Below are 17696 nucleotides of genomic sequence, written 5' to 3'. Positions count from 1 at the left end.
GCCTGGTAGGCTGCAGTCCATGGGGTCGCTAGGTCGAACACGACTGAGAGACTTCCCTTTCACTTTTCGCTTTCATGTTTTGGAGAAGGAAACGGCAACCCACTCCAGTGTTCTTGCCTGGAGAATCCCAGGGATGGGGGAGTCTGGTGGGCTGCTGTCTATGGGGTCACACAGAGTTGGACACGACTGAAGTGACTTAGCAATTTATCTTGGTAGCATCTTGGAATTGTGGAGTAGGGATAGAAATGGAGGGATAAAACTATTGTAGTTCTATTTTCATTTTGTGTTTGAGGGATAATTTAGGAGCTTGGGAGCATTCTAGTTGAAAAAGTTCATTTGGATTTATCTGTAAGGTGGTGCAGAAATACCTGCATGAACCTTTTGGCTAATGCAATAGTTAGTTTTTACAAACAAATGTTTGGTCTGTATGTCAGATTGTGAAAGTAGAGAAAGAAGGTAACTCACCACTCATGGAACGGAAAAAATGAACAAAGTGTTCAAGTTAAGGCAAACAATTAGTGAATGACAATTTAATCAGCCAGAAGAAATAGAAAGTGGGAAATATAAGTAATGCAAAATAAGTATGTAATAAAAATAAAGTATATGGAAGGAAAGAAATGAAGTACATTTAAATTGTGTTCTAAAGGGAATGGAGTGAATATGGTCATAAAAAAGCAATGACTGTAAAAAGAATTAACAACTTACATCCAGATATATGTTGCACATATTTAGTGATCAGATATTTTTATACAATTATTATTATATTTAATTTATTTTATTATAATAAAAAATGTGACCTGTAAGTCTAAAGTTATATATTTTTGACAGCAAGTTACTTGATCCATGTTGAAAATGTTAACAAAAAATATGAATTCTCTTTGGGAGAGATATTATGATTTATATATATACACATAATACATGTATACACATAATCAGGACATTTATTGAATGCCCTATTCAAATCTTTGAGATAATTTTCTGTTATCTATATATAATCAGTTCTACATAAATAGTTATAATCAAGTTTTACTTGTGTATCTAGGATTATTTTTATATGCTTAGTTTCTGTGTTGTTTAGTGTACACCTGCTTATGGCTGATAACCTTCTTCATAAATTGTGAACGTTGTAATTAATTAATCTATTTTATCACATTTTATCCCTGGGTCAGGAAGATCCCCTGGAGTAGGAAATGGCAACCCACTCCAGTATTCTTGCCTAGAAAATCCCATGGACAGAGGAGCCTGGCAGTGCATAGGGTCGCAAAGGACTGGACACGACTGAGTACACACAACAAAGAGAGCTAAAGTTGGGCTTCCCAGGTGGCACTGGTGTAAAGATCCTGCCTGCCAAGCACAGGAGATGTAAGTGATGCAGGTTCAATCCCTGGGCCAGAAAGAACCCCTGGAGAAGGAAATAGCAACCCACTCCAGTATTCTTGCTTGGATATCAATATCATAAACGTAGAATTTAAATTTAAAATACAAAATGTGATAAAAATTAATTGTAACATTCACAATGTATGAAGTTTATCAGCCATAAATAGGTATACACTAAACAACACAGTAACTAAGCATATAAAAATAATTCTAGATATACAAGTAAAACTTGATTCAGTTCAGTTCAGTTCAGTAACTCAGTTATGTCTGACTCTTGGCTACCCAATGGACTATAGCACGCCAGGATTCCCTGTCCATCACCAACTCCTGGAGCTTGCTCAAACTCATGTCCATCAAGTCAGTGAAATCATCCAACCATCATTATATAGAGTTAATTAAATATAGATAACAGAAAATAATCTCAAGGATTTGAATAGGGCATTTAATAAACCTGATTATGTGTATACATGTAGTGTTGTGTGTATATATACATATATATAAATAATATATCTTCCCCAAAGAGAATTCATATATTTTGTTGACATTTACAACATGGATCAAGTAAATGGAACCCCAAAATATATACCTTTAGAATTAAAGGTCACATTTTTTATCATAATAAAATGAATTAGATAAAATAAAATGGAATAAAAGTATCTGATCACTAGGTATGCATATCTAGATTAAAGATTAAAGACAGAAGGAGAAAAAAATTATCTGGAAACCAGTAACAAGGAAATTTCATATAGAAATCTAAGTCTATAGGAAAACAAAGTATTTTAAATGACTTAGAGCTAGAAAGAGGATAAAGATAAAATATTATGAAATAGTTTTTCTTATTTCATGAAATTGTAAAATGCCAAATAAGCGTAAACAAATTTACAAACACAAAAACCTACATTAATGAAACAATGTGGAAAGGACAAATCTTTCCAAAAGCATTAAAAATTATTTTTGGAGAAAACTTGTAATACGGGAAAACTTATTGTGAAACTCATGAAAAGAGAAATCAGTTAAGAATAGCAGTGAAAAAGTAGACAGAACTACTCATAAGGGGAGACTATAGAATTATACACTAATAGATATATTTTGTTCACAGAAATGAATAATTTCCCTCAAAATATAAAGAATTAAAGTGCTCTAAAATCACCATAATGAACTCTTCTTTCTGACTAATCCCCTATTTTGGTCTGATGTTTCTTTTGAAATATTAGTATTGTCTATTAGATTACAAGATATTCTAGACTGTGAGTCAAGTTCTCTGCAAAATGAGCAGTTAAGTTTGAACTCCACAGCCATATGGCTTGGATTCAAGTTCTGCCTCAACCACTTATTTAGCTATGACCTTGACCTTTTTTCTTCCTTTTTTATAATGAAAATGACAATGCTAATAATAGCAATAATTGCCTAATAGGGTTGCTTCTGAGACTAAATTAGGTAAAGTACAAATAAAATAATTAGTAGTCATTTGGTCCTTGACTGTATTCATTTATTCAACAAATATTTCTGAACCTCTTATCTCTGTGTCTGTTATATTGTAGATACAGGTATTGTAGAAGTAAACAAGAAAAAGTCCCTGCCTTAATAAATTTTTCATGCTAATAGACAAGTCAGATAATAAGCATAGCAGTATAACATGGAACAGTGACAAGATCATTAATCTATTGTGTGGGGGTTTGTTGTCGTTTAGTCACTAAGTTATGTCCAACTCTTTGTGACTCCATGGACTGTAGCCCACCAGGCTCTTCTGTCCATGCGATTTTCCAGGCGAGAACATTGGAGTGAGTGGCCCTTTCCTTCTCCAGTGGTGGTTTGTAGCCAATAAAAACAGTTTACTTTTTAGTTACACATAATGCAATACTCGTATTTGTTTTAAACCTTAGTTAACTTGTGGTGACAAATACGACCAAAAGCTCAGGCTTCAGCAAGGAAGACTTGGGTTTGAATCTTACCTCTGCTCTAAATTTACCTTTAATTAAGTTTACTTAATATTTTTGCTTTGATTTATTTATTGTAAAATGTGGATGATGACACCTCACTCCCAGAACCTTGATGAGATTCAATAAATTGCATGGCATATTGCTTGTAGCTTGAAAATATGTTCATTTCTCTTCCCTTCCCCCCTCTATTCTATTTGGTCCACTTTATTTCTTTTCTTCTTTCTTTGGTCTATTCCTTTTTATATTTTCTTTTCTTTCTATGAGTATATGGTACATTGGTACATAGATGAATATAATCATAGTAGAATACATATTTTAACATATTCTAATATATTACAGGTGAAAAAGAAACCATACAATGGAATGGGAAAACCAAACCATTCTGGTGGAATTTTTTCTGAAGGGGCTTTCTGGTTATCCAAGGCTTGAGCTACTCTTTTATGTGCTTGTCTTAATAATGTATGTGGTCATCCTTCTGGGGAATGGTACCCTTATTCTCATTAGCATCTTAGACTCCCACCTTCACACCCCTATGTACTTCTTCCTGGGGAACCTCTCCTTCCTGGACATCTGCTACACCACTGTCTCCATTCCCCCCATGCTGGTGAGCTTCCTCTCAGAAAAAAAGACCATCTCCTTCTCTGGCTGTGCTGTGCAAATGTTCCTTGGCTTGGCCATGGGGACAACAGAGTGTGTGCTCCTGGGCATGATGGCCTTTGACAGGTATGTGGCTATTTGCAACCCTCTGAGATATTCTGTCATCATGAGCAAGGGTTCCTATGTGCCCATGGCAGCTGGCTCCTGGATCATAGGAATTGTCAACTCTGCAGTACAAACTGGGTGTGTAGTACAATTGCCCTTCTGCAGGAATAATGTCATCAATCATTTCACCTGTGAAATTCTGGCTGTCATGAAATTGGCCTGTGCTGATATCTCAGGTAACGAGTTCATCATGCTTGTGGCCACAACCTTATTCATAATGACACCATTATTGTTAATCATTATCTCTTACACATTAATTATTATCAGCATCCTCAGAATTCGCTCTTCTGAGGGGAGGAGCAAAGTCTTCTCTACCTGCTCAGCCCACTTGACTGTGGTGATAATATTCTACGGAACCATTCTCTTCATGTACATGAAGCCCAAGTCTAAAGAGACACTTAATTCAGATGACATGGATGCTACTGACAAACTTGTATCTGTGTTCTATGGAGTGATGACTCCTATGATTAATCCTTTAATCTACAGTCTCAGGAACAAGGATGTGAAGGAAGCAGTAAAACACTTACTGAGAAGAAAAGTTTTTAATAAGTAAATGGAAAAGGGACAGGTAACTTTTATCATCACAATGTAGAAATCAATTAATCAATTTTGTTGGTTAGTCACTGAGTCTTCTCCAACTTTTTTGCAACCCAGTGGACTGTAGCCCACCATGCTCCTCTGTCTATGGATTTCCTAGGCAAGAATATGAATGGGTTGCCATTTTCTTCTCCAGGGGATCTTCCTGATCTGGGGATCAAACCCTCATCTCCTGCATTGGCAGACGGATTCTTTACCACTGAGCCACCTGGAAGCCCCTCATATCCAACTGCTGCTGCTGCTGCTAAGTCGCTTCAGTCGTGTCCGACTCTGTGTGACCCCATAGACGGCAGCCCACCAGGCTCCACCGCCCCTGGGATTCTCCAGGGAAGAACACTGGAGTGGGTTGCCATTTCCTTCTCCAATGTATGAAAGTGAAAAGGGAAAGTGAAGTTGCTCAGTGATGTCCAACTCTTCGTGACCCCATGGACTGCAGCCTACCAGGCTCCTCTGTCCATAGGATTTTCCAGGCAAGAGTACTGGAATGGGTTGCCATTGCCTCCTCCAACTAGGAGGCATTAAATTATTCTTTCAACATATATAGTATACTTTCATATATTTTCAACATATAAATTATACTTTCAACATATCTACTTTGGCAGTTTTTTTTTTTTTTTTAATATATATACCTTCTGATACATGGGATCTAACTGCTTTAGTCTTACAACCAAATAACTGATATTTAAAGCTGTAAATATAAATAACTTCTGAGTCAAATTACCCACTGTTAAAAATAGAGCTATATATTTTTCTCTGTTCTATAGGCTCTCTATCCATGAAATATTTAATGTACTGCCAATCCAAGAGGAATCTGTTATTAAGAAATGTGAATCTATCTTTTAGATGGTTTTTACATTTGATTTTTATCTGGGGTTTATATTTCTTTCCTCTGTTTGTAACCTTCAATCTTGAAAAAAATCCCCTTTGTCATTTTATTTCTTCCTTTTATTTAAAATATTTATTTATTTGGCTCTGTTGGATCTTAGTTGCAGCATGTGGGATATTGCAGCACATGAACTTTCTAGTTATGGCATGTGGAATCCAGAGCTCACGGTCTCAATAGTTGTAGCACTTAGGCTTACTGGGCTTGGTTGTCCCAGGTATGTGGGATTTTAGTTCTCCAACCAGAGATCGAACCCATGTCCCTTTCACTGCAAGTCAGATTCCCACCCATTGGACCATAAAGGAAGTCCCTATTTCTTCTTGATCTGAGTTGCACACTTCAGATTTTCATCTTAGACTTTAATGTTTATTTTAAAATTATATCTCTTTTCTCTGTAACTGCTATCATATTAGCCTCTGAATTTTAAATTTTATTTAGTTTGATTATGTTTATTTTAGAATTAAAAAAAAAATTGAGGACTAAGTAACTTGGTTTTATTTCTCTTTGATTGCTTTACCTTTCTAATGCTAACAAAAATCCCATAATACTTAATTGTTCATTTTTATTTAGATTTTAAAATCTTCTTGTTTTTCTATCTTATCCTTTAATTTTTTTTAATCTTGTATTTATTTTCACTATAAGGAAGGCATAAATTTCTCCCCTTATATTTCACAAGTGAGGCAGTGAGGAACATTATACAGACTACCATAACACAAAGAGAGAAATTGAGTTTATTTCTCTTGAGTCCTTTCTATTTCTATCTCTATCTCCTTGAAACGTTGTTTTAACTCTATTAGTAATTTTTTGAGTATGTTCTTTAAGAAATTTGAGATAACCATCAGTTAATCATTCCCAGATTCTACATATAACTAAAAAAAAAAGGAAAAAAAAAAAGACCTAACTGACTTCCTCTTGGAATGGTGTGCTTTCTGAATCTGTACAGGGAATAAAATGAGTTCTTGTGAGTTTCTTTTCTGAAAAGTTTATATATATATTATTTTTTGTTATTCTTTTACATTTACTTCTTTCATCATGATGGTCAATGAGAAGCTGCCCCCAAAGATTTTTTTTTTTTTTGAAAAATGAGATCACAGTTTTTTCCCTGGTTTTCAGGTTTTCTCCATAGTTGGATTCAATGTTGGTCATTATGCACCCTCCCAGAAAGTGGAAACACCATATGGAAGATTGGTCTTTCTTTGGGAACAGAGACTAGCAATTTTTGAATTTTATTCAACTTTATTAGGACAGAAAAATGTGCCATTCAGAGGGAGATAGAATACAGAAGTGTGAGGGAATAGTTGTTTTTAGAAACTTCTGGTTGTGGCTAATCATTTCTTATTTCTGATCACTATTTAGGCTTCATTGCTAGTCATTTGAGCCTGTTCTTCAGTGTCATCAATGTTGATGTGGTTCTTTTTCCAGTTTGTTTTATGCCATGTGTGGATTATTTTGCCTTTGTTCCCTGAGCTATAGCTGGCTCTGGACTTCTTTCTAAGTGAAAATTTGAGGAAGAGTTGACTCATTGGAAAAGACTCTGATGCTGGGAGGGATTGGGGGCAGGAGGAAAAGGGGACGACAGAGGATGAGATGGCTGGATGGCATCACTGACTCGATGGACGTGAGTCTGAGTGAACTCCGGGAGTTGGTGATGGACAGGGAGGCCTGGCGTGCTGCGATTCATGGGGTCACAAAGAGTTGGACACACTGAGCAACTGAACTGAAATGAATTGAACTGAAGAATCAGATTCCAGGGGAGTGATAGGATTAGCAGATCATAACAGTGTGATAGCAGTATTCTGAGGGGGAAGAGGTGGACATATATTCACCACATGTGAGATACTCCCAGGGACTCTCCAAGTTAATTGGGAAGGTCGTTCATCAAATTTGGAGATAGTCCACTAGGAAAACATGCTACAAGTTAGATTTTGAGTTGTCACTGAAAATTATGTAATGCCTATCCATAATAGTAACTTTGTATGGATCTATGAACATTCAGGCAGTAATTCACTAGAATAGTCATTATTTCTGGCAGCTCCTCATTAGGATACTAATACTGTATCATCTGTTTATTTAAAAAGTGTTATTTTCTTCATTATAGAGGGACTGATGACCAACTCATCTAAAATGATATGTAAGCATTAAATAACAAGTAAAAAATATGAGTCCAAAACAAAGAAACTTTGTTTTCCCACTGAAAATGTTAGTTTTTCATCAGAAGATCACTTTAAAAAATAATTAAAATATTTAAAAATACAATTCAAAAGGTTATATAATATTTAGTTATTACTAAATATTGGCTATATTTTCCATGTTGTAAATACATATTTCTAGCCTATGTTATATTCAGTAGTTTCTATCTCCCACTTCCCTGCCCATATATCCTGCCCCACTCAATACCACTGGTAAGCCCTCATTTGTTCTATTTGTTGTTCAGTTGAGAAGTCACATCCAACTGTTTGTGACCGCATGAACTGCAGCATGTCAGGCTTCCTTGTCCTTCGCTATCTCCTGGAGTTTGATCAAACTCATGTCCACTGAGCTGGTGATTCCATCCAACCATCTCATCATCTGTCACCCCATTTTCCTTCCATCCTCAATCTTTCCCAACATCAAGGTAGAGGGAAGAGCTAGATCTGTGAGTCTTCTTCTTTTCTGTTACATGCACTAGTTTGTTGTATTTTTTAGGTTCTATGTATAAGTAATATCATATCACTTTTCTTTCTTGGTCTGACTTGTTTCACTTAGCATAATGCCCTCTGAGACCATCCATATTGCTGCAAAAGGCAAATCTTTTATCTAAGTTTAAGGCCAGATACCACAAAAATCCTAGAGGAAAACATAGGCAGAACACTCTTTGACATAAATTGCAGCAATAATTTTTTTGGATGTGTATCTTAAAGGAAATAAAAGCAGAAATTAAAAAAAGGAGCCTACTTAAATGTAAAGGCTAGTGCATGGTAAAGGAAACCATCAGCAAAATGAAAAGACCACTTAGTGAATAGGGGAAGATATTTGTAAATCATATGACTGATAAAGGATTAACATCCAATATATATAAATGAAACATACAGCTCAACCTCTAAAAAGAAACAACCTAATTTAAAAATGAGCAGAAGAACTGAATAGATATTCTTTAAGAGAGGAAATGCAGATGGCCAACAGGTACATGAAGAGATATTCAACATAGGTAATTATGAGGGAAATTCAAATCAAAATCATAATGAGATATCACCTCCCACATGTCAGAATGGCTACCATCAAAAGAACATAAATAACAAATGTTGATGAGAATGTAGAGAAAAGGCAACCCTTGTACACTGTTAGTGGGAATATAAATTTGTGTAGCAACTGTGGAAGACAATATGGAAATTTCTCAAAAAACTAAAAATAGAACTACTATATGACCTAGCAATTCTACTCCTGGATATACATCCAGAAAACACTAATTTAAAAAGATATGTGCACCCCAATGTACATAGTGGGACTATTTGCAATAGCAAAGACTGTATATTGTCATCCTGCTTATTTAACTCATATGCAGAGTTTAAATAAGTTCAGTTCAGTCGCTCAGTCGTGTCCGACTCTTTCCGACCCCATAAATCGCAGCACACCACGCCTCCCTGTCCATCGCAAACTCTCAGAGTTCACTCAGACTCAAGTCCATCGAGTCAGTGATGCCATCCAAAAATTTCATCCTCTGGCGTCCTCTTCTCCTCCTGCCCTGAATCCCTCCCAGCATCAGAGTCTTTTCCAATGAGTCAACTCTTCACATGAGGTGGCCAAAGTACTGGAGTTTCAGTGCCAGCATCATTCCCTCCAAAGAAATCCTTCAGATTTCAGGGCTGATCTCCTTCAGAATGGACTGGTTGGATCTCCTTGCAGTCCAAGGGACTCTCAAGAGTCTTCTCCAACACCACAGTTCAAAAGCATCAATTCTTCCGCGCTCAGCCTTCTTCACAGTCCAACTCTCACATCCATACATGACCACAGGAAAAACCATAGCCTTGACTAGACGAACCTTTATTGGCAAAGTAATGTCTCTGCTTTTGTATATGCTATCTAGGTTGGTCATAACTTTCCTTCCAAGGAGTAAGCGTCTTTTAATTTCATGGCTGCAGTCGCCATCTGCAGTGATTTTGGAGCCCCAAAAATAATGTCTGACACTGTTTCCACTGTTTCCCCATGTATTTCCTATGAAGTGATGGGACCGGATGCCATGAAAATAGTTTCTGAATGTTGAGCTTTAAGCCAACTTTTTCACTCTCCACTTTCACTTTCATCAAGAGGCTTTTTAGTTCCTCTTCACTTTCTGCCATAAGGGTGGTGTCATCTGCATATCTGAGGTTATTGATCTTTCTCCTGGCAATCTTGATTCCAGCTTGTGTTTCTTCCAGTCCAGTGTTTCTCATGATGTACTCTGCATAGAAGTTAAATAAGCAGGGTGACAATATACAGCCTTGACTTCCTCCTTTTCCTGTTTGGAACCAGCCTGTTGTTCCATGTCCAGTTCTAACTGTTACTTCCTGACCTGCATATAGGTCAGGTGGTCTGGTATTACCATCTCTTGAAGAATTTTCCACAGTTTATCGTGATCCACACAGTCAAAGGCTTTGGCATAGTCAATAAAGCAGAAATAGATGTTTTTCTGGAACTCTCTTGCTTTTTCCATGATCCAGCGAATGTTGGCAATTTGATCTCTGGTTCCTCTGCCTTTTCTAAAACCAGCTTGAACATCAGGAAGTTCATGGTTCATGTATTGCTGAAGCCTGGCTTGGAGAATTTTGAGCATTACTTTACTAGCATGTGAGATGAGTGCAATTGTGCGATAGTTTGAGCATTCTTTGGCATTGCCTTCCTTTGGGATTGGAATGAAAATTGACCTTTTCCAGTCCTGTGGCCACTGCTGAATTTTCCAATTTGCTGGCATATTGAGTGCAGCACTTTCACAGCATCATCTTTCAGGATTTGGAGTAGCTCAACTGGAATTCCATCAGCTCCACTAGCTTTGTTCATAGTGATGTTTTCTAAGGCCCACTTAACTTCACATTCCGTGATGTCTGGCTCTAGGTCAGTGATCACACCATTGTGATTATCTGGGTCATGAAGATCTTTTTTGTACAGTTCTTCTGTGTATTCTTGCCACCTCTTCTTAATATCTTCTGCTTCTGTTAGGTTCATACCATTTCTGTCCTTTATCGAGCCCGTCTTTGCATAAAATTTTCCCTTGGTAGCTCTAATTTTCTTGAAGAGATCTCTAGTCTTTCCATTCTGTTGTTTCCCTCTATTTATTTGCATTGATCACTGAGGAAGGCTTTCTTATCTCTTCTTGCTATTCTTTGAAACTCTGCATTCAGATGCTTATATTTTCCCTTTTCTCCTTTGCTTTTCACTTCTCTTCTTTTCACAGCTATTTGTAAGGGCTCCCCAGACAGCCATTTTGCTTTTCTGCATTTCTTTTCCATGGGGATGGATATGCAGAGTACATCATGTTAAATGCTGGGCTGGATGAATCAAAAGCTGGAACCAAGATTGCTGGTAGAAATATCAACAACCTTAGATATGCAGATGTTACCACTTTAATGGCAGAAAGCAAAGAGAAACTAAAGAGCTTCCTGATGAAGGTGAAAGAGGAGAGTGAAAAAGCTGGCTTAAAACTCAGTATTCAAAAATGAAGATCATGGCATCTGGTCCCATCACTTCATGGCAAAGAGATGGGAAAAAAAGTAGAAACAGTGATGGATTTCATTTTCTTGGGCTCCAAAATCATTGCAGATGGTGACTGCAGCCATGAAATTAAAAGGTGCCTGCTCCTTGGAAGAAAAGTTATGACAAACCTAGAGAAGCATAATTTTTTTAAACAAATTAGATTGCTTCTGAATGAGTCAGGATATGAGGAGCTAAGGTTATAGAGAGAGAGTTAAACCTACCAAGACATTCTATTCTGAACTGAAGGGATGCCAAGTTTCTGAATTAAGGAAGTTAAATGATCTCAACAGATATAATTCATTTACCACATGAAGCACTTGCTAATTTTTAAGCTGCCCAGAGTAAGAGTGCTAGAAATTGAGCAAAAGGAGGTTAAAATATGTTAAGTTAGGGTTTATCAGTCCCACAGTGGGTATGAGATAAAAATTGAAGTCCATTGACTCTTGAAAGGGAAATCTCCCTTGTACAAACTCCAGGTTCTCAGTTTGGAACCTAAAGGGATAAATCTAAAATAGGAGATGAAACAGATTTTTGGCCAAGTTCTACAAAATCTGAAATCCATCTCTACCTTGTCTCAGTGACTCTTTGGATTAAAGCAGTCTTTCTCAATCTAGGCTTATATCAAAGGATAAAGGAAATTCTCTTTGTATAAATAAAACATCATCCAGAGATTATATGTTTTTTATGTATGATAACTGGTAAGATATAAGATCAAAAGATGAAAACAGATGATTAAAAGTCTCTCAGGATGATCCAAATATAGAAGTTACCAGACCTATTTGAAAATAACCAGTGTTAACATGTACCTTTACATACATTACAAGATGATGAGTTCACTAGAGCATTCGATGTTATATTAAAAGGTCAAGTAGATATTATGGAGCTGAAAAATACAGCCAGAATGAGGAAACTAGAGATGGATTTACCACAACTTAGACACAATTGAAGAAAGGTTAGCAAATTGAAAGATTAATCAGTAGAAATATCCAGAGTGATGTATAGAGAAAAAAAGAATGGAAAATACAGAAAGGACTGTAAGAGCTTATATGGGTCATGTTGGAAAAGACTAGTATATATAGCTGAACACTGAGGGGGAGAGGAAAAAGGGGAAATGGGGTAGAAAAGAAATTGGCTAATACTGAATGATTTTTTCAAACTTATGAAAGACATCAAGCCTTAAACTCAAGAAGATCTATAATGTTAAGAAGGATAAATAAAAAGAAAGCCACATTTAAGAATCTCTTTGTAAAATTTTAGAAAACCAATAATAAAAATTAAATATAGTCAAAGTAAATAACAGACATTTTTCCACAAAGAAGTAGAGCAAGTAGAGCAAATAGAGAAGTAGAGCAAACAGAGAAAACAATCTAGAGCCCAAATCTCACCTTGTGGCCATTTAAAAGTGGAATATAGAATGTTTTATCTTCTATTACTCTGATAACTGAGATAATTGTAGAGATTGTTGAAAATGAATGTGTCACATTACAAGCTCAGAGGCTACTTGGGATGGCATATCTACAGTCTATTAATTGGAATGTTTGCATATAGTCCAAGGGCCATCTGCCGAGGGATGGAATAGGCAAATAGTTGCCCTCTAGTTCTGCTTGTACAGATATTCTCAAGAATCAGGCCTTTTACTTAGCCAAGTGCCTGAAAATAATTACAAAAATTTTACTATTTTTTTTTTTTTTTTGCCCTAAATTTCTTAACTGAACTCTGGAGAATTTCACCCCCAAGGAGAATGGAAACTTTCTTAACTTCTTTAGTTTTTCAGAATAACAAGTCCAATTGTTAATGGAGGTTGAAGGTCCGTAAAAGCAGTAGGAGACTTTAGACTGAAGTTCTAGGGATTGCCCTTTGGAAGATTTTTGGAGAGAAATCATAGGGGTGATTTGGGCAGAACAAATCTTCAGATCATTATTTCTCTAAGAAATTATTAAACAGTTTTTAATTAACATGAGCTGTGTATATGACACAGGAGTCAGGCAAGATTTGGGTTGATTTTTTGCAAACTAGGAACATCCATGTCATTTTCTAGTATAATCTTCTGAGTAAAAATACCTCTGCACTGCACAACCCACTTTAATATAGTTTTCATAGAATACTATCAAAATTGCAATTTTTAGACTCCTTTACTCTTTGGAGCTACTACACTAGAGTCTCAAGAATGACTTTGTTGAAGATCACTTTTAAATATTGAAGCACACTCTAACCAAAGTGAAGATGTGCATTCATGTGCTGAGGTAAATGGGAACAGACATTAGCCATCTGCTTCTGTAATCTCAGATTTACAAAATTTAATTAGCTTTTTTTATTAGCTATGCCTTAGCTATGCTTAGCTCTGCCAGGAAACCAGAATAAAGATATTTACTTTAAGAAGAAACACTAGTTAGTAGGAAAAATATTGAGATGAAGAAATGAGTTTTGAAGGTGGGATAAAACTTTTGACTATGTGTGTTCCAGAGTTTCTCATATGCCCAGACAAGTCATTGAACTCCCTCAAGTATATGTCATCTATTTTTTGGCATTTAAAATTTTTTATTGATATATAGTTGATTTGCAATATATGTCAGTGTCTAGTGTATGGCAAAGTGATTCAGTCAATATATCCACATATTCTTTTTAATTATGGTTTATTATAGTATTTACATATATTATAGTTCCCTGAATTATGTGTCAATTTTAAAATGAGAAGGTTGGGTTAGGAGTTTGGAGTCTATTCTGGCTCTGACATTTAGAAAGAAAGAGAGGAATTTGTTTGAAACAAGTTTAATATCTTAACATTGTAATCAGAAATCATTTTAGAGAAGAGAAAATATAAATTACTTGGAGTAGGTGGGACCCTGACAAAGATCTCAGATAAGAATGAGGGAAATGAGTGGGGACTCCATCTGGATGAGAAAAGGTGAAGACTTCATTGTTTTGTTCTCTAAAAGTAGACAGAAGAGCAGGTGAAGGGAGAAGGAAACGAGGGCCCAGAGCCAGAAAAGAAAACTGAGTGCTGGGTGGGGAAACAACCCAATGTAGAAACCTCAGTGAGTGGAGGTATTTGCTGATCAAAGGGGATGTTAGAGACCAGGCATGCCTAACTTTTGCCTTTCTGGAAATATTGGTAAAGTGTTCATTTCATAACCTGGCTTGGAGGTTGAAAATTTTAATAAATTTTGAAAAATTTGCTATGTTTTAAAAATCTGAGTCAATGTGGGCTAGCACTGTAGCAGCACAGAGGCAATTATGCTTCAGGAAAAGCAGGGAGAACATGAAACCTCATAAACCACTATTGTCATCCTGTGAACATTAAAGCGATCATGGTTTTGGGGTTATGGAGGGAGAATTTAAAGCAGTTAATCTAAATCATTTAATCTGCACAAGATAGACGCTATTACCCTTCAGTTGTGTCCACTCTTTGTGACCCATGATTGTAGCCCATGAGGCTCCTCTGTCCATGGCATTTTCTTGACAGGAAATACTGGTGGGAGTTGCCATACACTCCTCCAGGCTTTCTTCTTCTCCCATGAATCAACTTGTGTCTCTTGCATCTGTTTGCAAGATTCTTTACTGCTGAGCCACCAGAGAGCCGGTAAAATCAGGTTTCAAAGAGGTCAAGTGATTTGCTAAATTTTTGCATGCCAGTAAATAGCATGGTTGATTTCAGAGCTTAAAATCTCACACTCTGAGGACAGTGCTCTAATTCCTTACAGAAGATGACATTTTGGAAAGTATTTCTTCCTTGTCTAAGAGCACAAGTGATCATTGTCTTTTTCACATCTCACCATATATCAAATACTTAAAACTAAGAGCTAATCATTTTGTTTCTTGATTCAACTGGTTTCTTTAAGATCAGAGAAATGATCAGAGAACTTTGCAGATGTATATAACAAGTTCAGAGGTCTTCAGGCTTTTATGTTGACACAGAGAACCAAAGGGAAAATGCATTTATCTTAACACATATCAAAAACTTGCCATGTTCAAGCAGCCATGTGTAATTAAAAATCTTAAACATGACATTACTTTGCTAGTATTGTGAGGAACAATCTCTTCACAAGCCCAGCGTCCAATGCAGCGGCAATAGGGATGTGCATATCTGGGTATAGTCAGTGTGATATACTTGAACAACGTAACTGTGTACAAAGAATGAAGCTGTACTTATGATTTATGGCATACAGTTTTGATAACTAATTGAAATATTCAAGAAAGTTAAGATTAGAGCCGGGAAGGAAAGGTACTTCAGGTAGATAATTGCATATTAAAATATATAAAAAATAAATTTGCATGCTAAGAATGTGGTCCCACAGAGTGGTTGTTTTAGACCAGAAGGTACAAGTAGAATGTTGGAAGATCAGATCAGAGAAGTAGGCAATGATGAGAAATGTGAGGCTTGTGTAATTTGTGACTGAATTTGTTTGAACTCTATTTTGAAAGACAGTGGTTTTCAAACATACTTCCATATGTGATCAGTTGTGAGATATATTGTAAATAATTAGCTTTACATTATGAATTGCTTGCCTTTGTAATAAAGGATGGGTTCAAGATTATTCCATGGTCAAAAATACCTTCTTGAAGACAGATAGCACATAGTGTTAGAGTGAGTGGACTCTAGCTTATCTCCTGTTTATATTCCTTAGTGTGTGGCATTTCCATCTGTTTTTTTTTTTCCACATAATTTGAAACTTTTTGGGGTGCAACCAAAACCTTTCCTGTTTCAACTTTTACAACCACAAAAAAACTGTTTCTTTGCCCAGAAACTTCTTCTGATCTTTAACTTGACTGAGGCCAGTTCATATTTTGATTAAAACAAATCTCAAAATATCTTACAAAGATTAAAACAAATCTCAAAATATCTTACAAAGCAATACCCCTGACATAGGTTAGCATTTATCTCTGTGTTTGCCTAGTATCTTGGGGCATATGTATATCATGTTATTGTAACTTTTAATTTACTTGAATGTGTCTTTTATTTGATTTTGATTTGCCTGAGAGAAGAACTTGTATAACCTCACTCTAGATTCTCATTGCCTTAGAGTGTATTCAGTAAATATCAGATGAATGAGTGAATATTGCTAGTAATATTGGAAGGCAATGCTCCTTTAAAGTTCCTCAAACAAAAACTCCTTGAAAGTGGTAGAGTGTAAATTTTAAATATAGCCATGTATACTTTTATTCACTATTCCAGATGAACAAAGAAGAATAAAATGGACAAGGACAAATGGCATAGTCATTTCTAATTTTATTTTTCTGGGATTTACTCACATCCCAAAGTTGAAATCACCAATATTGTGCTGTGCTTGCTGATGTACTTGATCACCTTACTGGGTATAGTATTCTGATCTTGGTTAGGTCCTGGATTTCACCTCACACCACCCATGTACTTCTTCTCAGCAACCTGTCATGTCTGGACATCTGGTATACTTCTGCCCTGACTCCAATTCTGGGCAAATTTTATTTCAGGGAAAAACACTATCTCATTTTCAGCGTGTGCTGCTCAGATGTACTTCTCTCTGGCCATGGGCTCCACTGAGTGTGTGCTCCTGTCTGTGATGGCGTATGACCGATATGTAGCCATCTGAAACCCCTGAGATACTCCATCATCATGAACAAGAAGATTTGTGTTCGGATTGCAGCTGGCTCGTGGGTGACAGGCTCCTTCACTGCCCTGGTGGAAACTGTGTCTTTGTTGCAGCTGTCACTGTGTGGAAGTGGTGTCATCAATCATTTCACTTGTGAGATTCTGGCCGTCCTGAAACTGGCTTGTGTAGACACTTCCAAGGTGCAGTTAATCATGCTGGTGATCAGTGTACTTCTTCTTCCTATGCCAATGCTCCTCATTTGTATTTCTTATTCATCCATCCTCTCTAGCGTCCTAAGAATCAGCTCATTGGATGGTCGAAGCAAAGCTTTTTCAACATGTGCAGCCCACCTGGTGTAGTGGTTTTATTCTATGGGACAGCTCTCTCCATGTACCTGAGCCTTCAACTATGGATTCACAGGAAATAGATAAATTTATAGCCTTGGTATATGCTGGCTTAACCCCCATATTGAATCCTATCATTTATAGTTTACGGAACAGAGAAGTGAAAGTGGCTGTGAAAAAATCGCTGGTTAGGAATTCTCTTGTGCTCTTTCAGTCTCTGGTAGCAAATAATATCTGTAAATATTAAGGGATATTTAGTGCTCTATCTATATATCAGGAGATAGTTGGGGTAGACACTCATTTTTAAATGTGATGTGCAATTTTCTAAGTCTCTTCTTTGACTAATCACTGAAAGTCTAAGTAATATCAATTATCATACATAAATTTATCTGATCTTAAAAAATAGTCTCATGATGACAAATTATAATTTTTATCTGAGGTTATAGGGTAAATATAATTATTTTTGTTTTTTAGTGTTATTTTTATTTATTTCTAAAATTTTTAAAAATTGAAATATATT

General features: G+C 36.3%; 1 protein-coding gene and 1 pseudogene across 1 annotated transcript; both read left to right on the top strand.

The window, feature by feature from the left end:
* The first annotated feature begins 3675 nt into the window (after positions 1-3675).
* On the top strand, positions 3676-4632 carry LOC113897880 (olfactory receptor 13C2). Its single transcript, XM_027550820.1, has one exon. It carries the CDS (start codon positions 3676-3678, stop codon positions 4630-4632), a length of 957 nt encoding a protein of 318 aa, XP_027406621.1.
* Positions 4633-16517: 11885 nt separating this feature from the next.
* On the top strand, positions 16518-17423 carry LOC113897494 (annotated as a pseudogene).
* The last annotated feature ends 273 nt before the right edge of the window (positions 17424-17696 follow it).

This window comes from Bos indicus x Bos taurus, chromosome 8 (genome assembly GCF_003369695.1).
Source record: "Bos indicus x Bos taurus breed Angus x Brahman F1 hybrid chromosome 8, Bos_hybrid_MaternalHap_v2.0, whole genome shotgun sequence".
NCBI lineage: Eukaryota > Metazoa > Chordata > Mammalia > Artiodactyla > Bovidae > Bos > Bos indicus x Bos taurus.
This window is presented reverse-complemented; position numbering and strand designations above follow the sequence as displayed.